The sequence below is a fragment of the Heloderma suspectum genome, chromosome 3 (genome assembly GCF_057233095.1).
Source record: "Heloderma suspectum isolate Gila_16-S chromosome 3, 16-S_ref, whole genome shotgun sequence".
NCBI lineage: Eukaryota > Metazoa > Chordata > Lepidosauria > Squamata > Helodermatidae > Heloderma > Heloderma suspectum.
In genome coordinates this window covers 198688704-198714718 of record NC_139460.1, presented here as the reverse complement: position 1 = coordinate 198714718, position 26015 = coordinate 198688704, and the positions used below count along the sequence as shown (strand labels likewise).

The 26015-nt window shown below is 48.7% G+C and overlaps 1 protein-coding gene across 1 annotated transcript in view; it reads right to left on the bottom strand.

Moving 5' to 3' along the window:
* NRG3 (neuregulin 3) overlaps positions 1–17182 on the bottom strand; it is a 1009392-nt gene extending 992210 nt beyond the window's left edge. Inside the window, exon 1 of the mRNA XM_084841865.1 lies at positions 16057–17182. Coding sequence (XP_084697991.1) covers positions 16057–16801 — 745 coding nt within the window. The 5' untranslated portion in view covers positions 16802–17182. The remainder of the gene's footprint in view (positions 1–16056) is intronic.
* Between the last annotated feature and the right edge of the window lie 8833 nt (positions 17183–26015).

Sequence of the window (26015 nt, the reverse complement as noted above, 5' to 3'; positions counted from 1 at the left end):
TGCCCAAATCCACAGGGAACACACCCTGCTTCATCCCACAGATGCTTTCCCCCAGTTTCTAAGCTGGCACCTTCCAGATGTGATGGATGGACCACACCTCCCAGCACCCCAGCCAGCATGCCATGCTAGCTGGAGATGATGGGAGGTATATACCAACACATCCAGAGAATGCCAGGCTGGGAAAGCCTGATCTTACCTTTCACCACACGAGGATCTCAGCAAAGTCCAACCAAAAAAGCTGAGCAGTTGGGGGGGGGGGGTTCAGAGACACTGTCCTGCTTTGACTGCAGCAGACTCTGAGTGCAGACTCTGAGTGCTCTGAGAAGCAATACAATGAAGCCACAAAGCATTCAAGCATACAGGTTTCTATCCAGTGGTGTTCAGGCTGGAGACAGGAGTGGTCCAAATAACAGGCAGAGGTCAAAAACACAGGCAACCAGTCAGATACGTTACACAGTCCAGAGGCAGAGTCAATGGGGAGTTCAAAGGTCAGTAACACAGAGCATCAACCACAGGGCGAAGTACACAGCATGGGAGCTGGAAGAACAGTGTTGTTCCAACACTGGCTAGGTCTACACTGAAGGCTGTTAACCCCAAAGCTGCCTGAGCCCCATCCAGAGCTCAGCTAGAGTAAACAGAGCTCCTTGTTCAGAGTGCAACTCCTGAGGAGTCACTTTCTCCTGAGGAGTCCTTCTCTGCAAGTGAGCACTCCTTCTCACGGGAGCCCTCCTGGCCTGTCGCTTGAGGCGATGATGCTCCTGGGGACTAGGGGGTTGCTCAGCCTCTGCCTCAGAGGCAGAATCCCCTCCTCCTCCTGACAGGGATGGACCTGCGACCATCACTCCTAAGGACTGAGGTTCCTGCTGGTCTGGTGGCAGTTCCTGATCTGGGGTGCCCTGGGTCTCTGGGGGCTCCAGCTCCTCCTCTGAGGAAGATTCCTCCAGTACGGCCATGACAGACATGCAACTTCCAAGCTGGGTAGGACTTTCAAAGGTGAACACTCCAACACTTTAAGCGTGCAATCCTATGCAGGTTTAGACAGCAAAAAGTCCTACAACTCCCAGCATTCCCCAGCCAGCATGGCTGGCTAGGGCGTGCTGGGAGTTGTAGGACTTTTTTCTGTCTAAACATGCACAGGATTGCACCCTAAATTGTGCTTGGCTAGACCATAGATAGCCTCAAGACTAACTGAATATGTTTCCATCTTACCAGGATAATCAATGGACTGCAAGTAGTGGAAAGGGCAGATCATACCACTTCAAGCTGCAGATAGGGGAATACCACTTTTGTGCATTCCCTCATGAAAAAGAAACCCTCCCCTACAAGACCGTTTGTTGTCCTCCCTGTGGATAGAATCCTAACACACCAGGGAGAAAGATTCGAGGGCAGTACATTGCTAGTTGTGCTCAATTTCTACTTGCAGAGACTTTTTAAAGCAAGGGAGGATTTTTTTTTAGAAAAACTGTTATTCCTCCCTTGACATTTGCAGTGGTGCAATTCTACCATCTTATTCTGCTACAGATGTAAACCAGGCTGGTATAGCTACATCAATCAGGTGTGGGATTTCTCAAAGAGACAGATAGTACTTGGCATAAGGTTAGGACTATCCGTGCCAGTTTAGATGTCTCAAAGCGATACGGGTTTTTAAAATCACTCTGCTGGTTGCCAAGGCAATTGTCAGCTGGAAGGCTTGAGGGCTTCCCATTGAGCATTGGATTGGGACAGGAGCCATATTACACTTCCTAACCTGCCCCAAGACCATATAAACTTCATTCCAGCTGATGGTAGGGTTGCCAAACATTTTTTTTTCTTCCCCTGGTGGGACTCCTTGATTTTAATAGCTGCAGCAAAAGCAAAAATTCAGCTGATGAAGTCTTTCTGAGCACAAGAGCCCTGCCAGGGGTAAAGGGAAAAGCAGACAACTTTAGTTCCTTTTCTAATTAATGAATGCAAGGTTTTCTATGCTCCCCCTGCTCTTTGTTCTGCGTATGTGGTCGTGCCTTTTCTATTAAAACAAGTGGGACCTGCAACAAAATGTTGCGGTTTGTAGTGCTCCTATCCAGCCATGCTCTCTTCTAAGATACTACATTCCACCACCACCCCTTTTCCATTACACCCCCTGCAACCATCTGCATTCTGTTCCCACTGAGCATGCTCAGCCCCCACTAGGCGCCCCCCCCCCGCAAACCTTGGGGTTCTCTCAAACTTGATGACACTTTCCTCTTGCATGTGCCATTTTGGCTACATACACTGGAACTTGGAGGACTGAGTTCACTATTAGATGTTCACCGAGGGAATCTACAAGTTTAACTGCCTCACTGAATGAAGAACAGAGGAAACTTACGTCTTTGTCTTAAAAGAAAGGAAATGTTTTTTCCTCACACATTTTCACTTTTTCCTTTTTGTGGAGAGGGGGGATGTGAGTGTTATCAACTGCTTGTCAACAGGGCTGGTGTCAAGGGTAGGAGGCATGGTTAGGCACCTTCCGAGGGCCCACACCCCAGCAGGGGCCCACTGACAAGAGTCCCCTGGACCTGCTCCTCCTCTGCATCACTGAAACCTGCTTCTTCACCTGCCCAGACAATGGTGATGCCTGCTTGCTCCCTGGCTCTCTGCCTATCAAGCCAGCAAGTGGTGTCGTTGACGAGAAGGAGGGGGAGGCGCAAGAGCAGCTGGCGACCATGCCGGTGAAAAGGTGGACTCATGGATGGAGGGGGGCCGTTGAGGGTGTCCTGCCCAAGGGCCCTTGAAAACCTGGAGCCAGCACTGCTTGCCAAGATCTTTTAGGGATTCATAACAGGAAAGCTGATCAACTTTATCAAAAGGAAAAGTGTAGAGTATAGCAAAGGGCTGGATGCGCCTGATCTCGTCTGATCTCGGAAGCGAAGCAGGGTCAGCCCTGGTTAGTCCTGGGGTGGGAGACCACCTGGGAATCAGGCTTCCTGCATTGAGCAGGGGGGTGGACTCGATGGTCTTGTAGGCCCCTTCCAATTCTATGATAGCAGAAGTTTTATTACCTTATTCATGGTAGGGAAAGGAAAATATAGGTAGGTGAGGAAAATGAAAGAAGGGTATTCTGAGAAGTGTTATCCTAAACCAGGGGTGGGGAACCTGTGGCCCTCCAGATGTTGTTGGACTACCGCACCCATCAGCCCCATCCAGCATGGCCAACCGTCAAGGATGTTGGAAGTTGAAGTCCAGCAACTGCTAGTGGGTCACAGGTTTCCAGTCACTGCTCTTAACCCTGTTAAACAAACTGCAGACAATGTTTGCATTCAGGAATGTACATATGGTTATTTATCAGCATATATAATATTGATAAATTATCCACTACATTATATACAGTTTTATTTATTTCCTTGCCCTCATAATATATACTGATGTGCCACCCTGTTTGCAATTTTAAAAAGGTATTATGCAAACAAAATCTGAGTGTCTATCATTTTTGCACAGACCCATTAAATGGGGCAACACATACATTTAAAGTGTCAAAGCAATAACAACAAAAGCAAGAAGGAGTTTAGTCTAAAGATAAGTTTGCCACCTTTCCCAGTGAGGAAAAGAAAACATGTATTTTTGTTTTAAACACTTTAAAGGAACATTTATTTTTAAACTGTCCGTTGTTTAACATTGTGGAAGGACTGGACCAGAACTAAAAAGGCTGGCTGATAATACAACCATGCCTAAAATATGAGGGTAAGAATACTTAGTATTTTGTTTATGTAGTGATTTTTGGAGTGTTTGAAGTATTTCCACATACATTATCTCAGTACAATGTGCATTTGTGTTTGGGGATAATATTGGCCTTTCTGAAGAAGGTGGATGGGTGTTGATGAATGGTGGCTTGGCCCCGTGCAGCCTAATCCTATGTATGCTTATTCAGAATTAACTCACTGTGTGCGATGGGCTTATTCCCAAGTAAGTTTGTTTAAAATTGTATCCCTAGGTGAGATCATAGCAAAGGTGAGCTTTGAACTGGAGGCTTCCTAGTTCAGAGAGGCAAGCTCTCCGACTGACCCACTGGCTCTCATTTCTAAATACTATCTTGGTCCAGAGATTATGTTCTTTTAAGGTTTAAGATCTCCAGGGCAATGAGAAAGCATGCAGCAGTTCTGCCTCTTGATGCGGTGCTCCAATGATCCGTTTGCAAAACCTTATATTTTGCCTGATAAATCAAGCAAAATTCCACATATATCACCCCCAAAGTAGGCAGGCAAATGTGACTATTTCAGCAACAGTCTAGGAAGGCAGCACCTGGACTTCATATTCTCTTAGGGGTCCAATGCTTTGAAGCAGCGTTGCTGGATCCATACTAGGTAAGGCCTCGTGTGTGGCCACTGATGCAGCACCCCAAAGGAGGAAACACATCACCAATTTGCACTACATTTGTATGTGCCAATGTATATGTATATCAAGGCAAATTTAATCATTCTAATTTAAATAGAAATACAATACATTTCACCGTAGTGGGAAAGGCTGACCAGGTGACCAGCGTGTCTGCTCAACTCAGTCTGCCATCCAGGTGCTCACTCTTGATGGGCGACTTCCAGGCCCCTGCTGGCTCTCCCTTCTTAGGGTTCTTCAACTTTCAACCAGACTTGGTCTGGGCAACCCATCAAACAGAGGTTGCCTTCAAATAGAGGACTGTCCTCTGACAACTCTTCAAATAGAGGACTGTCCTCTTTAAAGCAGGCTACACTCTTAAGATGCCAAGGTGTATAAATACCCTGAAGGTGTCTCTACACAAGCAACTTTCTGCATGCTTGTGATTGGCCACTCACAGACGTTTGCGGGTCCTTTACACGATGTCATACCTCCAGGACGTCTTCCGTGCCTTTTCCTGTTTATCCTGCTTTCAAAAAGATCAGAGATAAACTGGAATAAAAAAAACACACCACAGGATATCATCAGCAGTGTGAAATGCTGGCGTAACACTATGAACTTGCTGAGGAAGGACTTTCCTTCATTCAAGCCACACGTGTCTGCCGTGTAAGTGCTTAAGCACATTTCTCGATCAGAGGGAGAAGAAGGTAAAATGCCTCCCTGCAACGAAGGGATACAGATCTGATCTCCCACCCCACCAAGCTCAGAATCAACGTCCTCTGTTGATTCAGAGCACCACATTAAGTTCAGTGGGGCTTACTCTCAAGTAAATGTGCCAAGGGTTGCAGACTTAGAGCACAATCATATGTCTACTCAGAAGTAAGTCCCATTGACTTCAGTGGAGCTTACTCCCAAGTAAGTGTGCCTAGTGTGGCGGACTTGCAACACAATCTTACCTCTACTCAGAAGTAAATTATAGCTTTCCTGGGAGCTGTGAGGAAACAGTACAGCACAAGTTAAGCCACGAAAACAAGACCCCCCCACCCCGCTCCTTTGCACACATGCCATGGAGGGGCTCTCTCAATTCAAACCACGTGTCCGCCATGTAAAGGAGCCTCTCCTAATCCTGCAAAGAAACTGAAAGCAGAAAGCCCTGGCAAGGATGCAGAGCTGCTGCATCTCCTGGCCATTACTCCATTAGATGTAGAAAGTTGCCTTATAACAGATGTAGCTGTTTGTGCATCTGTGACCAGCAGAAGTTGTCCAGGTTTTCAGGCAGGCATTTATTTCCCGTTTCCTGCTACCTGATCTTTTTTCAGCGGAAGATGCTCAGGATTGAACTTGGGACTTCCTGCATGCAAAGCAGGTGCTCTACCACTGAGCTGTGCTCCCTTCCAGTAGGGCAAATGAAATTAATGACTTGCTGGCCAGAGCAAGCCGGAGAGGAGGGTGGGTGAGAGGACAATTGGCAGGGCTGGTCCTACCATTGGGGCAGAGGCAGCCCTCAGGCAGCTGATGTCGTGTCACGAAGGGGCTGCAAATGGTTAGTGATTACTGCAGAGGAGGGCAACTTGTAGCCCTCCAAATGTTTTGGCTTACAACTCCCATCATCCCGTGCCATTAGCTATGCCGGCTAGGGCTGGTTTAACGTAGTGTTGTATTTTGACTGCCAAGGAGAGGGAGAGGTCAGGTGCCTGTGTGATTTTCTGCTCCTCCAAGGACCAAAATAACTGGCCTTGCCTTGGGTTCTACACACCATGACATGGGGGTCCAGGATTGCCATTTGCTGTTCCACTTCAGGCAGCAAAGTCTCTTGGGTTGGCCCTGATGACTGGAGGAAGAGAGCAAGAGGCATGATTGCTGTGGGAAGGTTGCCAGCTTCTGTTTTTAAAGATCTTTACACCTCTGGAGTGCAAAATCTGGAGTAAGCATCTCTAAGTATGTCTAAAGCGCCTTTCCAAGGAACTGAAGACAAACAAACAAAAAACCAAGCACACAGATGTGTTTAACAAAATGCCTCTGAGTATGTGACTCATGCACTCTTTTTAAAAAGAGCATCTTATAGGAGAGATGCAATACCCCTTTTCTAAAGCTTTTGCATCCTTCTGTGCTGACAGCTGGCCAGGAGGAGGAAATATGTCTAGACCCCCTATTGAAAGCCCCTAAAGGGCCTGGCAATCCTAATCTTATGAATGATTGATTTTATCGAGTACATTTCTATCCCACCTTTCTGCTTTCTTCCATCATGGAACTCAAGGGGTCATGCAAGGAGTTCCCAGGAGGCCCCCCATCCAGGCACCGGCCAGACCCAGTTCTGCTTAGCTTCAGCAAGGTGTCTCAATCATACCCTGAGATAAAAGCTTGAAGCAGTACACATCATCTTTGATTCAGTCCTATTTTTAATCACTGGTGGTGGAGCAAAGTCTTCACGTGTCAACAGAGAGCTTGCTGGGCAGTTTAAAAGCACAATAAATAAATGAATAAATAAAAATAAAACACAGCTGAATTCTTAGGAGATCTGACCCACGAAGACGCAGTGTCACAAATTATTCCTTGCAAGTGTGCTCTGGCAACTCTTTTCTTTTGCAGTTGACTGCCCAAGATTGTAGAATCAGCCTGAAGGACTTGGGGCCAAACTAGCCATGAGTCTACAGACTCACTCTCCCGATTTTCTTTAAACTTTAATGCTGCTATGGAGTGGGGTGGGGGTCCAAATTTGATTGGAGCTGTGGCTGGGGGCAGAGTTTGCATAACTCTTTCTCTGCAGGCCATATTCCACCACACACACACACACACACACCAACTTCTTGTTCCTTATATGAGAAAAGATACATAGACCTTCCCCTAGTATATTTCCCTCTGCAGGTAGAAAAGCCACTCCAGAATCCAATTTGGATTGAGAAGATGCTCTCCTGGCTGCTACTCTAATCAAATTCAGGCTCCCTGGGGCTCCCTTTGCCTTTCGCATCAATTCTACTTGGCCCTTAATGTCATTTATATTATATATTATATATAGCTGGGTCTACATTCATTCATTTATTTATTTATTTATTTATTTATTTATTTATTTTATTAGTTTACTTTATTTATTACATTTCTATACTGCCCAATAGCCGAAACTCTTTGGGCAGTTCACAGCAATTAAAACCACAAAATGTATCAGAAAATACAATATAAAATGTAAAAGCTTAAATGTCTGATATAAAGTACAAGCCAAAATAAAACCTAGCAGCAATGCAGAGATTTAAAATACAGTAACAGATTTAAAACAACAGAGCTAAACGACTAAATGGCTGGGAAAATAAAAAGGTCTTCACCTGACACCTCAAAGAGTACAACATAGGCACCAGGCAAGCCTCTCTGGGGAGCTCATTCCACAACTGGGGTGCCACAGCAGAAAAGGCCCTCTTCTTGGTAGCCACCCCCATCACTTCCTTTGACAGGAGCTCCCCGAGGAGGACCCCTGAAGATGAACTTAGGGTCTAGGCAGGTGCATATGGGAGGAGATGATCCTTCAGATAACTTAGCCCAAAGCCATTTAGGACACTGAATGTTAATACCAGCACTTTGATTTGGGCCCCTGGACATGGACTGGCAGCTAGTGCACCTAGGAAAGCACTGGCATAATATGATCACATTGGCCAGTCCCCATTAACGGCCCTGTTTTGGACAAGCCGGAGTCTCTGGACTATTTTCAAAGGCAGCCCCACATATACCACATTGCAGTAATCGAGATGAGAGGTTATCAGAGCATGGATAACTGTAGCTATCTCTGTCTAGATGAGGATGGAGTTGGTATATCAGCCTAAGCTGATAAAAAGGTGCTCCATCCATGCAACCCCCTTCAGAACAGGTTGAACATCAATAAGCCGGCCAGCCAAACCACTCACTTACAGTACCGCCTTCACCAACCTGCAGTCAGGCCGGCCTGTACAAAGCTCATCTCATCGTCTGCCTGCCTAGGGAGGTACTCTGCAGATGACAACACTGGGTGCCGTATGTGGAAGTGGGCCAACGCGTCAGGCCTGGGTGGGATCATTGGCTGTGTCTCATTCTCACTGAGAGACTTGAGAAGGGATCCAGAAGAAAAGAAAGGTCTCTCTGTATGTGTGCATGTATTAGGAAGACCTTCTTAAGGCTTCAGACCAAACTCAGGAGCAACATGGTCTGGATGTGGGTGGGCTATGGGCACAAAAGATTTCAAGGTCCAGTGCAGAACTCAGTGCCACATGCAGAAATGGAATCCAGAGCAAGATAGGAAGGAGTGCTGCTGCAAAGATAGGAGCTGCTACAATTTTTAACCTTCTAAGTTATAACAGGGCATAGAAAGGTATAGCTCCCCATTGGAGGTCCCTGCAATATAGGGGTTCATAGACACACAACCCAACATTGTTTTTATTTTATTATTATTATTATTATTATTAATTTTTCCCACAATCTCCCTCCTCCTCTCCATTTAACCTCACAACCACCCTGTGAGGTAGGTTAGGCTGAGAGTCAGTGAGTGGCCCAAAGTCTCCCAGTGAGCTTCATGGCCAAGTGGGGACTAGAACCTGGCTCTCCCGAGTCCCATTCCAACACTCTAAACACTACACCACATGGACAGGCATTTTATTAGTGAATAACAATAGCAAGTTCCTAGGTTATCTTCAAAGGTGATGTGAAATGGAAAGGATGAGGAAGAGGAATAACAAAGTGTGTGGGGGGGATGACATGGAGCATCTCTACACCAGCCTAAAATCCCGCATTTAAAATGGGGCTTTCTGCTTCCATTTTAAATGCAGGATCATGGCAGACTCCCTTTACACGTGCTTCCTTCCCCCTTTTCCCCCTCCTTTCCCCCTTTATCAGGGTTTCATTATACAGCCACTAGATGGCGTTGTGGTCTGGCTCCTCTTATTGCACATTTTCCTCTTTTCATGAGGGAACTCAAGTGCAGTAATTTGACAGCTCTTTATCTCCGATCTTTTAAAAAATGGAATAAAGGTAATTTAATGCGGGAGATGCCCTGGAGGTTGACAACGTCATCTAAAGGACCCGCAACCTTTCGTGAGTAACCACACTCAATAGTGGGATAAAAGCCCCTGTGGAGAAGCCCATGATCTTCATAGAGAGATAGATGATCATGTGACTGAAAATTAATAAAAATATTTTCCTATATGCAGCATGAGAGGAGAGGAGTTTACTAGGCAAAGTGTTCTTACCATTCTTACTTATTTCACAACAATCCTGTGAGGTATCCACCATCACTCTTAGTTTAACAGACAGAGAACTGAGGCTGGGGTTACTTCCATAAGCCTGGAATTGTGCCAATTCTTCATTTTTTACCTGCCCAGCTTGCCAAGGCCATCTGCTGAGTCTATGATTATGCTGAGACTTGAAAATAGACCTTGCAGTCCCCGGCTTCAGCACACTATACACCAAACTACACTTGCTCCAGTTTAATATCAAAATTGGGTTCAATAAACTATACAAATTCAGTCTGAACAAATGGTAAACACTGAACAAGGGTGAACATTTCTGTCACTCTTGACAAAACATCATTACGATTCCAGTATTGTCCCTCACTCCATGGTTTGCTACTATTGCTCCTTCCCCTGTTTTCCCTCTTCCCCAGCCCCTGGTTAAATTTAGCCTGTAAGCATGATGGGACAGGGACTCTTTAAAAAAAATCTGTGAAGTTTCAGGTATGCTAACAATGCTGTATAAATTATCATAATGTAATATAGTAATATCATGGTTTGGAAAGGCGGTGCTCAACTCAGTGGTCGAGTGCCTTTGGCCCCACCCACCACAGCAGTGCGGCCCCTGAAAGCTCCAAAATTGAATTCGGCCCTTGGACTGCAAGAGGTTCTGTACCCCTGCTGTAGCATTTCCAAGACTCCATCCCACACTCTAACGTTGTACCAAGAAAAAGAAGGGATAGAAGGGATACAAGATGAAAGGATGGAGTGATGAAGACCGTGGGTGGCTCAGTTCTCAGTGGCTCTCAGTGAATTCTCTGGAGGAAAGCAGATGAACTGCACTCCAGACCAGGGCACAGCTGCAAGGAGGCAAAACCAACCCCTTGGTCTGGATGCTGGGCTTCCCAGGGCCAGAGCACATGGTTCACTTGTGCTGCCTCAGTGGTGTCCTTAGGTGCACTCTTCTATTTTCGCCTGTAAAAAATGAATGGCTCCTATTTACTTATGCATGGTGTGTGTGTGTGTGTGTGTGTAGGATAAAGCACTACACCTGAGGCCTCCCAACCAGCCATAGCTCAGCCTCCATGGTCAGAATTCCCATGTGAGGTAGGGTTCTGTGCATGCGCCTATGGCCCTGTAAGTGGTTTGAAAAGAGTGCACATAAACTCTGCGTGCACTCTTTGCAAACCACTCACAGAGGTCTCAGCAGATCCTCAGCCTTCTTTCCACACACACCCTTCTCATCATCATGATGAGTACATTTACTAGTTCCACATTATTGATTACAGTAGGTAAGCTTTATATTTCTGAATGAGAACTAAAGGAAAATGAAAGCAACCCCAGGTAGCAGCTCACGCTTGTAGCAAGACCTCTCCGTTATATTTCTCAAAAGGGTATTGATTACAGTTTCTGGAACATCACTCTATTTTGGCTCTTCTGCATTATGTGATCCTGCACTGGCTGCTCCTTGTTGTTCTGCTAGGCCATAAATTTCTGCAAGAGGAAGCAGTTTCACTATGCTGATGAATTCTTGCAGAGATCTAATATAAGTATAATATTTCAGCTTTACATAGCAACAAAGTCACTCTAGAACCAAAAATATCAAAAGGGGGGTGGGACTTAAGACTGTCAGCCAGCTAGTTTCCTACGTCAATTGGTTGTTTTGATTATGCCTGATTAAACAGCATCATTAACAGATTAAATACTACATTATACCAACTGGAAGTCATGTTCCAAGGAACTGAAAACAAATTCCAGTTTTTCTCAACTAAATAATTCAGACAGGTGTTTGGAAAACCAACTACAGCACAACACTTGACTCAGGAGATGCAGAGAGAGAGAGAGAGAGCAAGCGAGTGAGCGAGCACAGACAACAGCACTGAATCAAAGGGATGCCTCTAATTTAAATCATTCATTCATTCATTCATTTATTACATTTATATCACACCTTTTTTCCTCCTTAAGGAACTCAGGGCAGTATACATAATCTTCCTCCTCTCCATTTTATCCTCACAACAACAACCCTGTGAGGTAGGTTGGGCTGAGAGTCTGTGACTGACCCAAAGTCATCCAGTGAGCTTCCATGGCCAAGTGAGGACTAGAACCTGGGTCACCCAATATAGTGATCAGTTTTTAATCTGCAATGAATGAATTTGTCGATTAATTTACCGATTCATCCATGCTTTCAGCCCTAGAAAAGCATACACCTGTAAAACCACTTCAATTTATATTAGCAGTTATACAATAAAGTTGGGGGGGACATGTGTTCTCCCTTTTAATTAATAACTGGTAGCTTCCTTTAATTCAGGAGTCCCACTTTTGTTTCGTGTTGTGTTGTCAAAGCTCTGTTTATAGGTTCAGGCCCCACCCTTTTGAGTTTCTCTCCCTTCTGCTAGACAGAGGATAAAATCTCACCACCACTTCTTCCAGGGCACTCTGCTTTCTAATGCCATAACTAACCACTTCTATATTTGGGGCAGATTTCCAATCTTATACCACTTATCTTCCCAAACCTTGACCTGGCACCAACTGATGCTGAAATACCAAGTTGTCACCCCTCCTGTAAATTGCCCCAGTCCTACTGAGAAGCACTTGTTTTTATAAACAAAAAACAATCCTGCTATCGGCTCCAGTCCAATGTTACATCTCTTCAGTGTTCTCTGGCTTGATCACATAGAGTTCAGTAGCTGAGTGTGGTTTTCTGTCTTTGGCTGCAAACACAGGTCTAGTAAGAGGCTACATTGCCTGGCCTGCTGCCCTTGCTAAGCCTCTGAGCAGGAAAAAAAATGATATTAACATTATCAAAATCACTGACAATACAAGATCGTTGATGAAATATTTTACCCCTGTCCAGTTTGCACTAGGACAAGTGCCCCTACTAGCTGTTCCACTCTAGTGACACTACGGCTACATTCCCAGCCATAATCACTATTTTCTTCCATATTTCTATTGTTACTGTCTTTACTAAATATAGATAGGTTTGTGGCCCTGTAGGAAAGCTAAGCAACTTCAGCGTTCACTGCTTGTTTGTTCTCACCCCACACACTTGTAGGTGAGACTTCCTTTGTCCCTTCTGGTGTCAGAAATTCCATTTTGAGAAACTCTGCTGTAATTTATGAGCACCAGACTAAGATTAGTTTAAATTCTGCAATGATCTCCATGGAGGCCCATTGCACATTGGTTGTGTTTGCTGATGATAAAGAGCAGATGACTGAGTGAGTGACTCTTCAAAACAGAGGAAAGAGCTTGCCACTGAGCAAACCACTGAAGAACAATCTTCCTCTAAAACACCAACCACCATCTCAAACATAATCTGGCGTGTGCCCAGAGCAGACATTCCTTCAAACACAGCAAGGAGACAAGTGCAGGTCCCTGTCTGCACTACAAAACCTCTATCTATTTTATACCACTTTGAACTATCATGGCTCCCCTAAGAGTATCCTGGGAATTGTAGTTTGGTGAGGTGCTGAGAATTCCACCAGGCATCCCGAGCCACGCCCCCTCACGGAACTACAATTTTCTAAAATTGTATTTAGCTTAACAGGGTAGTACATCTTTGCCTTTGACATGAGCCTTTCCAGTCCAGATGATCATACTGGAATCTGCTCAGACAGGGCACCAAACCTAGTCATATTCTTATTCACATAATTGTCTAGGAACTGCTTTCATTTCATTTATTTTAATTAATAGCAGAAAGACTCATGGGAGGAGCAGGTAGGCAGCTGAGTCCGGCAACCTAAAAAGATTTTTAAAGCATGTCTTCCTTTTATCTTCTCCTGCCCCTTTCCTACAAAAGGCCCTAAAAAAAGGCGGCAAGCATCAAAGTGAGTGGAAGACGTAGATATTAGGTCAGAAGGTCAAGCACCCCCCATGTCAGCCATCCTCAAAGGAAAGATTACAATATCACTTCTACTCAGTTCCTACTGTAACCTGATAGAAAGATTATCTGAATCAGAAAATTACGCAACTTTGGCGGTGGGGGGGGGGAGTGGAGGGAGAGGAATTCCACATGCCCTATAAATTCCACTCCTTTTTATGCAATCTATTTAATCTGCTGTTAATGATAATCACAGGCTATCAATGTGCTCAAACAGGGTCAATTTCTGGTGGATTTGCATTTCACATATTTTGTGCTTCAGAAAAGCTGGTGCTGGGGGGGGAGCAGAGAAGAGGGAGGGAACACCCTCCTCTAACCTCTGATTTAAATTGTTATATTAGCAAGACGTGGACCAAGGATGGCCTGCAAGCATAAACACTTGATTACGTATGTGTGGTGATGTGTGTATGTGTGTGTGTGTGTGAGAGAGAGAGAGAGAGAGAGAGAGAGAGGGAGAGGGAGAGGGAGAGGGAGGGAGGGAGGCAGGGAGGGAGGGAAAGAGAAAAAATGAGATAGACTGGGGTGAGAAGTAGGTCCTGCCAGCTGACTGACAGTCATGCATTAAACAGGTTCTATAATCTAACAACTCGGCACAGACGGTTAGAAAATCATCGTGGATTTTCCAGTCTTCTTACAGATCAGGAAGAAATTTTTAAAAATGGAGAGATGAGCACAAGAGAAGGAAAGGGGCTGCAGATACAGTAGCATCTCCAAATTTTACAGCATCCTGCCTGTCCAGCACCCCTGGATACAGCATCTCTGAAAAAATCAATGCAGTTGGGAAACGCCACATAGGTTTCTGCTCCAGCGATGCTTTCAGCGCAAGAGTGGGCATAGAATGAGAAAACCAGGCAGTCTTGGGAGGGAGGTGGGGAATGGAGTGGAGCGGCCAAGGCCTCTGTGCATTTCAGCCACAGCTTCATCCTCTGAAAAGGAGCAGACATTTGTAGGGCTCCCCACACACACACACACACACCCATCACAAAAAAGGGCACTCATCTACTGCAACTCACAGTCACAGCCTTTCAGCAGCCTCTTCTTCATTGACCACAGAATATATTATCTGTCACTGACCACTACTAGAACTATATTGAGTTGCCCCTTTCCTTCCTGGTTGACCCTGCAGGACAGTAGCCCCCCCTCCCCCGGCCGCCTTTGCCTCTTTCCCCGAATCTCAGCAACCTTTGGCTTGTACATATCATTCTTCATCCCAGGTTATGAGCGGTAAATAGCTTTCAATAAACATTTAAAACAGAAAGAGAGTACAAATTATCTAAATCAGCAAAGCTGCCAGATCAGCATGCAAAAGGGGGGCGGGGGGGGGAAGGTGCAATAAAATTGCTTCAGATGGTACCATTCAATTGGATTTACATTTCCTACAACGAGGAGAATTAATGTAGGAACGAAAAGTCCCTGGCTTCCTATACTGTATGGAGGGAGAGAGAAGGAAGATATCCGGCTATAGGCACACAGGTTTCACACCCACCCACCCTTAAATAGCAGCATCCAGAAGTTGGCTTAGCACTGAGATGGTGTTTGTCCTTGATAACCTTCAGAGGAGACTACCCAATCCAACTCATTTTCAAATGAGAAGTGGGGGTGAGAATAGACTCCGTGTAAAGGGTTGGAGGGTGGGGGGATTAGTGCTGAATACAGATACCCTAGTCCAAAAGAAAACGAAAAGATCCCCACCCATCACGCACATTCCTGGGAAATCTCTCTCACACACACACCATGGATGCACTCATTTGATGAGGCTGGAGCAAGCCTCGCAGGAAGAGAAAGGCGACTTCCCAGAGCAGATGCATATATGCACGGGTGTGCTGTGCTCCATTCTCCTGAAATGGAATTGGCACCCATTATTTTGCAACTGTGGAGCCCCCATGGGAAGGAAGGGGCTGTGGATCATAGCTGAGTTGGAAAGCATTTCTGGGGGGTGGGGGAGAGGGGGGTAATGGGGAGGCTTCTATGGAAAGCTGAAGCAAACGCACCAACCCGCGCCCTTTGTCAAGCGGTCCTGAGCGCAGCCTAGGCAAGACTCCAGTCCAAAGCACTTCTCATCAGTTTCAACTTCGCCCTCATCTCCCTAAAAGCCACCAAACCACCAAGGTCAGCATCTCCCCCCCCCCCCAGAAACACTCAATCCAGGCAAACCATCAGCCCTGGAGAGGACCTCTGATCCCCCCAATATCCTCCGCCTCGTCATTATTACGTTATGCTTTGTTCTTAAATGCTTTCATTTTTATTTTGCGGAGCGCAGGGAGGAAACGTGAGAAAGTGGGAGACGGAGGTTAGTGCCTCTCGCTCGCTCGCTCGCTTTCTTGCCTTGTTGTGAATGAACTCCACCTCCAATGGCTGCTGGAAGAGTTGCACCTCCAGCATCATCACAAGCCCCCAGACGAGAAGGGAGCCTCGCCTGGAGGAGCCAAGGAGCCAAGGCAAACTTCGAGGCGGCCGCTGGTGCCTTTGGCACGGCATGCAGCCCCCCCCCCCCCCCCGTGGCTGACACCACGCCAAGTCTGCTCTGGATGAGACCTTTCACCCCCCGCAACAACGAGACCCCAACACACAGCCAAAGGGGCGCCGATCCCCCGCGCCGCCCACCCCCGAAAGGAGGGAAGGGGGAAAGCCCTCCCCCTGCGGACACAAAGCGAGAAGTTTCCCTCCACTTACGGTGTTTGGGGCTGGGGCTGGCCTCCGGCGTGGTGGTGCTGGCCTCCTGGAAGGGGGATAAGGTCCAGGACGGAGCCGAGTCCTGAAGATAGGTCTTGTAGGAGGAGGTAGTGTATGCCGCAGTGGGCCAGGCGGGCAGCGGCTGCGTCCCGGGGGTGCCCGGCGCCGGACGGGAGATCAGGACGGTGGTGCTGAGAGGGACGGTGGCGGCGGGGGCCAGGACGGTCGGGGGCACGGCCGTGTGGCGGGCCGTCGTGGAGCGCGGCGGGCCGGCCCGGATGGGGCCCCGGGTGCCCGGGAAGCGGGTGGGCGCCTTGGTCATGGTGGTGAGGCGGGTGCTGATGCGGTTGGGCGCCCTCGAGGTGGTGCCGGTGCCGCCGCCGCCGGACGTGGTGGCGGCGTCCACGCTCTTGGGCGGCGTGGTGGGCTGCTTGGAGAGGAAGAAGGGGTCCTGCTCGATGCCTTTGGAATCCATCAGCTCGGTGGGCACGTACTCCTTGACGGAGCCCACCACGATCCACTTGAGCAGCATCAGGCTGAGCCCCAAGCCCACGAAGCCGATGAAGAGGGGCACCACGCACAGCCACGTCTGCTGGCGGTTCCACACGATGCAGTCGCTGCAGCGCACCTCGCGGGCCGCGGGATCGGGGCCCCCATCGCCCTCCGCAGGGCCCCCGGCTCCGGCCGCCGCCCCCTCCTCGGCGGCAGCTGCGGCACCCGGCGGCGCGGCGACCCCGTCGCTCATCCTCCTAGGTGCCTCTCACACCCTCCCCCGGGGGGAAGACAAGGCATCGGGCGGGAGGGAGCAGCATGCGGAGCAGAGGGGTGGGGAGGGGGCTGCAAAGGCGAGAGGGGGCGCGGGAGGGGAGCGGGGCAGCGGGGAGCGGCCGCGAATCACCGAAAGGACGTTTTCCCATTCAATCTAGAGAGATCTATCTAGAGCCCCCCTCGCCATATCCGCGCGCGCGCGCGCACCCGCACAACCGGCGCTGAATCAGCTGAAACGGCCAAGCGCGCCCCATCCGAGCGGCGCCCGCCCGAAGGAGCCTCCGTTCACCTCCGATTCCCCCGCCTTTCCTCTCGTGCGCTGCTGTATTTATCTCCACACACAAAAAACAAATAAAAATCGCGGGGCGGGAAACGACCAAGATCGCCGGCGTTTCTCCCCCCAAACCGCCCCCCGCGGCCCCCGGCAAGCCAACAGGAATCGGCCGTCCCCAAGAATCCTCGGACGACGTCGACGACGCTCCTCTTTATTTACTGGATTTTCCGCCCCTCGTTGAGCCCAAGGATCCGCATTCGGCAGCAATCACGAAGCCCGTTTCCCCACAAGGATGGGAGAGGGGGACTCCTCCGGCGCCTGATTCGGGGTGCTGCCCCCTTCCCCCCCCCCCCAAGCAGCAGCAGCAGCAGCAGCAACGGCGTCGCCGGCGGACGGACCAGCAGCAGCAGCATTCCTCGGCTGCTCCGCTTCTCCTCCCCCCCCCTCCGAAGCGACGGAGCAGCAAACTGCACCTGTTATTCAGCAGCCCTGCAGCCAACCCTTGGACAGCACTTTAAAACGGAGAGACCAATCCGAGCGCAGAGCGGAGGGGAAGGAGAGGCAGACGCGGCGGGAGAAGCCGCCGCCGCCGCCGCCGCCGCGACCAGCAGCCGCCCCACATCCCTCCCAAGTAGTCCCAGCAGCAGAAGAAGGAAACTAACGCCGGTTCCGGAATATCAAGCATAAAAATACAGGAGGGCCAAAGGCTGCATGAAGCGGGGAGGGGGAGAAAAATCACACGCCCGTGCCTAAAATTGGAGAGGCAGGGGGAGAAAAAAAATCACCCATCATGATCGGGGATGAGGATGAGGATCCTCCCAGGCAATGAGACCAGGGGAAGAGAGGGAAACGTTCAAGGCGGTTTCCCAAGCCCCCTTTGCAGCCTCCGTTTTCAGCGCGATTGTGTATTCGTATTGCAGTGTATGGGGCGGGGGGAGAGAAAGAGAGAGAAGTGTGCATGGGGAGGGGGCTGCTGTCTTGGCAAGGAAGCCACCTCCCCCTTCTCAAGCCCGGTGATGGCTGCTTCTTTATTGCGCACAAAGATAAATAAATGATCTAGGCAGCCCCCCCCCCCCGGGATGGGAGGAGGGGATCGCGGGCGGGGCAGGGGGCGCCGCCGCCGGGGCGGTGTGCTTTGGTTTCTGATCGGATCCTGAATGATTCCCAGCCCAGGCGGTAGTTCGTGGAGTCTTTCCGCTCCTCCTGCGGCTGCATGTCAAGAGGAGCGTGTGCGTGTGGCGGGAGGAGCCAAGAGCGAGGCGGCGACCGTCCTTTGGCGTGGGATTCCTCCCCAAAGCCGGCTTCGAGGGGTCGATCTCTGAAGAGCGGCGTAGTGCATTAACAAGCCCTTAAGAAGAACCGTGGTCGCAAGAACTAGTTGTTGTATAGACCGAGCTGTGAAGCTATGTGTGTGTATACACACACACGCACGCACGCACGCATATTCCCGGCTGAAATCTCACTTCTGTCATGAGCTCACTCTGGGGGGAGGGCGGAGGGGGGGGAGGGCTTAGGTGGCTGGGGATGATGGGAGTCGTAGTTCAACACACCTGGAGAGAACCAGGTTGGGGAAGGCTGCACTAGCCCTTATCCCCCATTTGCACTATAAAAATAATAGTAGCACTGAGAGACCTAGACCTCCCTTACTCATCATTGTGAGGATCACGATGGGTATGTGCCAAGTATCAATATTATTACCACTAACACCACAGAAGAGGAACCTTGCGAGATCAGGCCAAGGTTCCATCTAGCCCTCTAACACGTGATTACCATCGCTAACAGACCCTGAACTCTCCTCCATGAATCTGTCAACCCTTTTTGAAAGTCATCAAGTGCTTCCAGCCACAGTGGCTGTGGATTCTATCAGCTCAGCTGTGTCTTGCGTGAAACAGTACTTCTTTTTGTCTGTTCTGGACCTGTTGATTGATTAATTAATTTCACTGGGCCACCCAGAGCTCTAGTATTAACTGAGAGACAGAAAACCCTGTATTCACTCTCTTCATACCATTCATAAATTTCTAACCTCTAACATGCCCTCCCTCTGTTGTCTCCCCCACCCCCCACTTAAACTAAAAGACCCAAACCCCCTTTGGTGTGGCAAAGCTGCTCCAAGCCATCAAAATAATCTTGGTTGTCTTTTTTTTGGCACATTTCCCAGCTTCATCATAGCTTCTTTGAGGTGGGTTGACTAGCTGCACACAGTATTTCAAATGTGGGTTCACCATATATTTATAATTTTATATAATGGTATTGCAGTATGGTTAGTTCTATTTTTAGTTGCTTTCCTGAACTTGCCTTTTTCATTGCATTCTGAGTTAATATTTTCAGTGAGCTGTCCACTACAACCTCAAGATCTATTTCCTGTCTAATCACAGCCAATTCCGAACTGACACTGTATCTTGTTTGCCATTTGCTTGCCCATTTCTCCAATGTGGAGAGATCCAAGTTCTTCACAATGGCTTTGGATTTCACTATCCTGAATAATTTGATGCAAACTTGGCTACCTCATTGCATACCCCAATTCCAGACCATTTTATGAGTAAGTTAAATAGTGCTAGTTCCAATACAAATTACTGCCTTGCCCAAGGGATGTACAAAAGTGATTTACCTTTTGCGGATTATGTTGATGGTGTGGGGGGGTGCGTTCCGTCCCTCCCACCAGAATCCTGGCCGGGGCGGGAGGCGCTCCATTCCTCCCCCCGGAATCCTCGAACGGCCGGCAGTGCTCCACGGCAGCTCCGCGGAGCAGCCGGCCAGGCCAGGCCAAGCCCGGCCCGGCCAGGCCAGAACCGTCCGCAGCCGGATTTCCGGCCGCGAAGGTCTCTGGGTAAAAAAGAAAAAACCGCGTACGCAAATGGCGGCAGCTACGGCCGCTGCCATTTGCTTTCCTTCTTTTTGGCCGTCTTAATCTACGTAAATATTTACGTAGACTATGACGGCGAAAATAAAGGGGAATGCAAATAGCATAGCGGGCGCTATTTGCGTCCCTTTTTGATTCCCTGCTTTAGCCTACGTAAATCTTTACGTAGGCTAAAATGGTGAATCAAAAGTGGACGCAAATAGCGCCCGCTACGCGATTTGCGTTCCCCTTTATTTTCGCCGTCATAGTCTACATAAATATTTACGTAGATTAAGACGATAAAAAGAAGGAACGCAAATGGCGGCGGCCGTAGCCGCCGCCATTTGCGTACGCGGGTTTGTTTGTTTTTTAAACCCACCCAACCATGATAGGCTACATAAAGATTTACGTAGCCTATCACGTCTTTAAAAAAAAACAAAAAACCTAGCCATGATAGGCTATGTAAATCTTTACGTAGCCTATCACGACTTTTTTTTTACATAAGGCAAGCCTGGAAATGGTGGTGGCGGCGGCCGGTCAGAAGACCAGCGGCCGCCGCCGCCGGAGCTGCCGCTGCCCGGAAGATCCGCCCCAGGTGAGTCTCATCCCGGGGGGGATCTGCGGGGGGGGGCGGGGGGGCAGGCCGTTCCTCCACGGAGTTTGGGGGGCCGAATGCCAGTGGCGAGATCCGTGGCGGAATTCTCTGACATCCCTATCAGCCCAACTGCTTAATTCCTCTCATTGTGAAAACTGTCCATTTATTTCTATCCTCTTTGACTTGTTAAAAGAGTGGTGGGCAGAAGGTGGATCTCCAGATTTTTTGGACTTCAACTCCCAGAAGCCCTGCCAGCATGGTCAGTGGTCAAGAATGCTGGTAATTGAAGTCTAAAACATCTGGAGATCTACCTTCTGCCCACCCCTGTGTTAAAGATGCACTAGAAGACCTGTCTATTTATCATAGAATCATAGGGTTGGAAGGGGCCTACAAGACCATCGAGTCCAACCCCCTGCTCAGTGCAGGAAGCCTGAGGTGGTCTCTCATCCAAGTACTAACCAGGGCTGGCCCTGCTTCGTTTCCAAGATCAGACGAGATCGGGCACATCCAGCCCTTTAGTATCTTGTGACCATTTGGTGAGGGACTAAGTCAAAAGTTTTTTGGAAGTAGCAGATAACATCTATCAGATTTCCCCATCGTGTTGACAGTCCCAAAGAACTCCAAATGGTTGATGAGGCCAGGCTGTTTAGTTTCCTGCAAAGCTTGCTCTTCTATATACAGTATTTAGCGATATAGGGATGGCGGAGAATTTCTCCACGAATCTTCGGGAGGCCGAGCGCCAAGGCATTTGGCCCCCCGAAAGTGTTGGGGAAATTCTCCGCCAGCCCCCCGCCCCCCCCGGGATGGGACTTACTGTGGCCGAATATCCCTCTCAGCGGCAGGTCCCGGCGGCGTTTCGGCGGGGGCGGCGGCCGGTCTCCCGACCGGCTGCTGCCACTGCCATTACAAAATAAAAAAGTAAACACACACACACACACACACACACACGTGATAGGCTATGTGATGATTTACATAGCCTATCACTGCTAGATTTCCAAAGTCAGCCGTGATAGGCTACTTAAATCATCACGTAGCCTATCACGGGTGACTTTGAAAAAAAAAAAAGCGCGTACGCAAATGGCGGCGGCCCATGGGCGCCACCATTTGCGTTCCTTAGTTTGGCACGGCTAGTCTACGTAAAGATTTATGTAGACTACAGCGAAAATAAGGGCAACGCAAATAGCGTTCCCTTATTTTTGCCATAGTCTACATAAATCTTTACATAGACTAGACGTGCCAAAATAAGGAACGCAAATGGCGGCGCCCATGGGCCACCGCCATTTGCGTATGTGCTTTTTCCCCCCAAAAAAGTCACCCGTGATACGCTACGTGACGATTAACGTAGCCTATCATGGCTGACTTTGGAAATCTAGCCGTGATAGGCTACGTAAATCGTTATGTAGCCTATCACGGGTTTTTTTTTTTTTCACTTTTTCTTTCACGGCCGGGGAGACTGGGCGCCTCCCCCCCCGGCCTGAATTTCGGCTGGGTGAGGCGGGGCGCCTCCCCTCCCCGCCTGAACTTCAGGGGGAGAAGCGAAGCGCCTCCCCCCCACCGCGAAGCAAGCTGCGGTACAAGGTAAGTCCCTTTCGTACATCCCTAGTGATTAAGGATGGACGGAACACTTACCTTCCATTCCGTTCTGTTTCCGCTGGGTGGGGGAGGCGCTCCATCCCTCCCCCTGGAATCCTCGACGGGGGGAGGCGATCCTGTCCTCCCCCCCAGAATCCTGCTGGGCCGCCTTCGCTCCGTGGCCAAGCCGTGGAGCCGCCAGCTGGCTCCGGCTGCCCGCAGCCGGACATCCGACCACTGGGCAGCCCTGCAGGGAGCAAAGGGTGGCTGTCATAGCCGCTGCCATTTGCGTCCCTGTATTTAGCCATGATAGTGTATGTAAATATTTACGGTAGCTGCCGCCATTTGCTTACATTGTTTTTTTTTTCCCCTACCATCATAGGCTACGTACATACTTACGTAGCCTATCACGGCCTCTGCAGGAATGCAAATGATGTCCCTGCATTAGCCGTGATCGGCTACGTAAGTATTTACGTAGCCTATCACGGCTATGAAGAGGAAGCAAACGGCGGCCGCAGGACGGCCGCCATTCGCAAAGCAGCGTGGACGGGAGCAGATAAGTGCTCCATTTCGTGTGCCTTTTGTGGGTTGGGGGCGGTGGGGACTTCGTCCCGAACGCCTTTCGTGGGTTGGGAGGGCGGGGGCTTCGTTCCGTGACAGATTTCGGGGGGCCGAATGCACTGGCATTCGGCCTCACTGAGATCCATCGCTGAATTCTCTGACATCCCTATTAGTGATACATTTAATAATGCTTTCTACTGGTTTATGTAGAACAAGTTAGGCAGACAGTTTTGTAATTTCCAGATCCCCTTTGGTTCTGTTAAAAAAAGAGAAGATATGACATTGGCTACCCTCCAGTCCTTTGGTAAGGAGGCTGATTTTAATGATGTACATATTTTTGTTAGAAGTTCAGCACTTTCACATTTGAGTTCTTTAAGAACTCTTGGGTGAGTGCCATCTGTCTTCACTGACTTTTAGTGTGCAGTTTGTCAATTAGTTTAAAACTTTATCCTTTGTTGCTTCTGTCTCACATAGTTTCCCAGATGCCCTCCTCAAAAACAAGATGTGGCTTTCTCTTTGTCATCTTCCACAATGAAAACTGATGCGGTTGCCTGTAGCATCCCTTTCTTCCTTTGGCACTCCTTTCAGTCCTTTGCTATCCAAAGGTCCTATCACCCCCCTGGCTAATTTACTGCTCCTTGTCCTGGTGCATTTAGATAAATATTTATTTGCCTTTAGCAATTTGAACCTCAAGGCTACGCTATATGCGTTGCCCTTTATTTTCGCCGTCATAGTCTACGTAAATATTTACATAGATTAAGAGGGCAAAAATAAGGAACGCAAATGGCGGCAGCCGTAGCTGCCGCCATTTGCGTACGCGGTTTTGTTTTTGTTTTTACCCAGCCATGATAGGCTACATAAATCTTTACGTAGCCTATCACGTCTTGTAAAAAAAAAAAAGAAACTGACAAGACTGCAAATGGCGGCGGCAGCCGGTTGGAAGACCAGCCGCTGCAGCCGCTGGAGCCAGAGCCACTGCCGCCTGGAACATGCGCTCCAGGTAAGTCTCGTCCAGGGGGGGGATCCGCAGGGGGCGGGGGGGTGGCAGGCCGTTCTGCCACGGAGTTTGGGGGGCCGAATGCACTGGCATTCAGCCTCACTGAGATCCGTGGCGGAATTCTCTGACATCCCTATTTGCACCTGCCTCTGGTTTGTAGGTTTCCAGTTCTAGTTAGGGATGGCGGAGAATTTCTCCCCGGATCTTCAGGAGGCCAAGCGCCAACGCATTCGGCCCCCTGAAGTTGGTTGGGAAATTCTCCGCCGGCCTCCTGCTATTTGCGTTGCCCTTATTTTCGCCGTAGTCTACGTAAATCTTTACGTAGACTAGACGTGCCAAAATAAGGGACGCAAATGGCGGCGCCCCATGGGTGCCGCCATTTGCGTACGCGCTTTTTTTTTCTAAAGTCAACCGTGATAGGGTATGTGACGATTTACGTAGCCTATCACGGCTGACTTTGGAAATCTAGCCGTGATAGGCTACGTAAATTGTCACGTAGCCTATCATGGGGTCTTTTTTTTTTTTACTTTTTGTTTTGCGGCCGGGGAGATGGGGCGCTTCTCCCTGGCCTGAATTTCAGCCGGGCGAGGCGGGAAGCCTCCCCCCCGGCCTGAATTTCGGCCGGACGAGGCGGGAAGCCTCCCCCCCCTCGCCTGAACTTCGGGGGGAGAAGCGAAGCGCCTCCCTCCCACCACGAAGCCAAGCTGCGAAAAGGTAAGTGACTTTCGTACATCCCTAGTTCTAGTAAAAAATAAAGTAGATCCCAAGTCTGCCCACCCTGTGTATAGAGATTTCCAGAGCCTGCCAAGCTATTTCCTAAGCAACCAGGTGATCACAAGTATTCAAGCCCCTTAAACATTGCCTACTATTTTTTAGCGCACTAGGATTGGCTTAATTAAAGAAGAAGAATGCTTTTGCTTATTTTGTTCTCTCAGGCTGCAGTCTTAAATATACTTAAAAGTAAGCAAGCTCCATTGAACACAATGGAATTTACTTCTGAATAAATATGTGTAAGACTGCTCTGTGGGGGTATTATGGGTTGGATCCAAACTTAGTCATATTTAGAGTAGAGCCATAGAAATCCACGAGACTTCACTTAGTCATGTTCCATTGATTTCAGTGGGACTACACTAAGTATGACTAAGACCTGGTTCTCACATAGAGACAACCCAGAGTACAAGTTGAATATGTTATTGAATTGTGGATTGTTGAATCATGGGTTGTTATGTGTGAACCATGCACTATGGTTTAACTATGGGTTAACCATGGAAAAGAACCCATGGTTTGTTTGTTGGGTTGTGAACTCTGGTTCTACGGATTGTTTGGATATATTGCTAACTATAAAAATTAACTTCCATCAATAAGCTTTAAACTTTGTTCCTTTTCCAATTTTCAGTTTAATGTCATTTGTTCTAGATAAAAATCAGCAGTATACAGCTTTACTTTGAGACATTACCAAGAGTTATAAGAACTACAAATACTATAAAGGACTATAGATAATAATAGAAGGGATTGTAAGCTTTTGGGGTGGGGGGTGTTGAAGGCATGCCTCGCCCGCAGTGCTATTTATCCCAGGGCCAGCCCAGGTCCTTGGGCTCATGTCATGTTATGTTTAAATGACAGTCCTTTCTCCTAAACTATAGTGTGTGGGGTTAGGATGCGGTTATTTAATGGTAAAACAAAGGCAGAACACATTCTCAGAAATGCTGTTGTCTCCACAGAGCTAAAACTTGCAACTGAACATGCATTTTGAGTTTGAGCCCTGATGTAAATTGAGCCTGTTCTATGTATGGGCAAAGGAAAACATCAGCTCCAGCCAGTGTGGCCAATGGTCAGGGATGGTAGAAAATAGGGATGTATGAAAGTCACTTACCTTTCTGCGGATTATGTTGATGGTGGGGGGGAGGCGTTCCATCCCTCCCCCCGGAATCCTCACCGGGTGGGGAGGCGCGGAGCGCCTCCCCCCCAGAATCCTGGCCAGCCGGCTCCGCTTCGCAGGGATTCTGCGGAGCTACCAGCCGGCTCTGCCAGCAGCCGGACATCCGGCCACGGGCTAGCAGGGACGCAAATGGCGGCGGCCATAGCCACCGCCGTTTGCATCCCTGCAGTCAGCCGTGATCGGCTACGTAAATGTTTACATAGCCTATCATGGCTGACTTAAAAAACAAACAAAAACGCTTGTACGCAAATGGCGGCGACGGCCACAGCCGCCGCCATTTGCATTCCTTATTTTGGCATGCTACGCTATTTGCGTCCGCTACGCTATTTGCGTTCCCCTTATTTTCGCGGTCTTAGTCTAGGTAAATCTTGACGTAGACTAAGACGTGCCAAAATAAGGAACGCAAATGGCGGC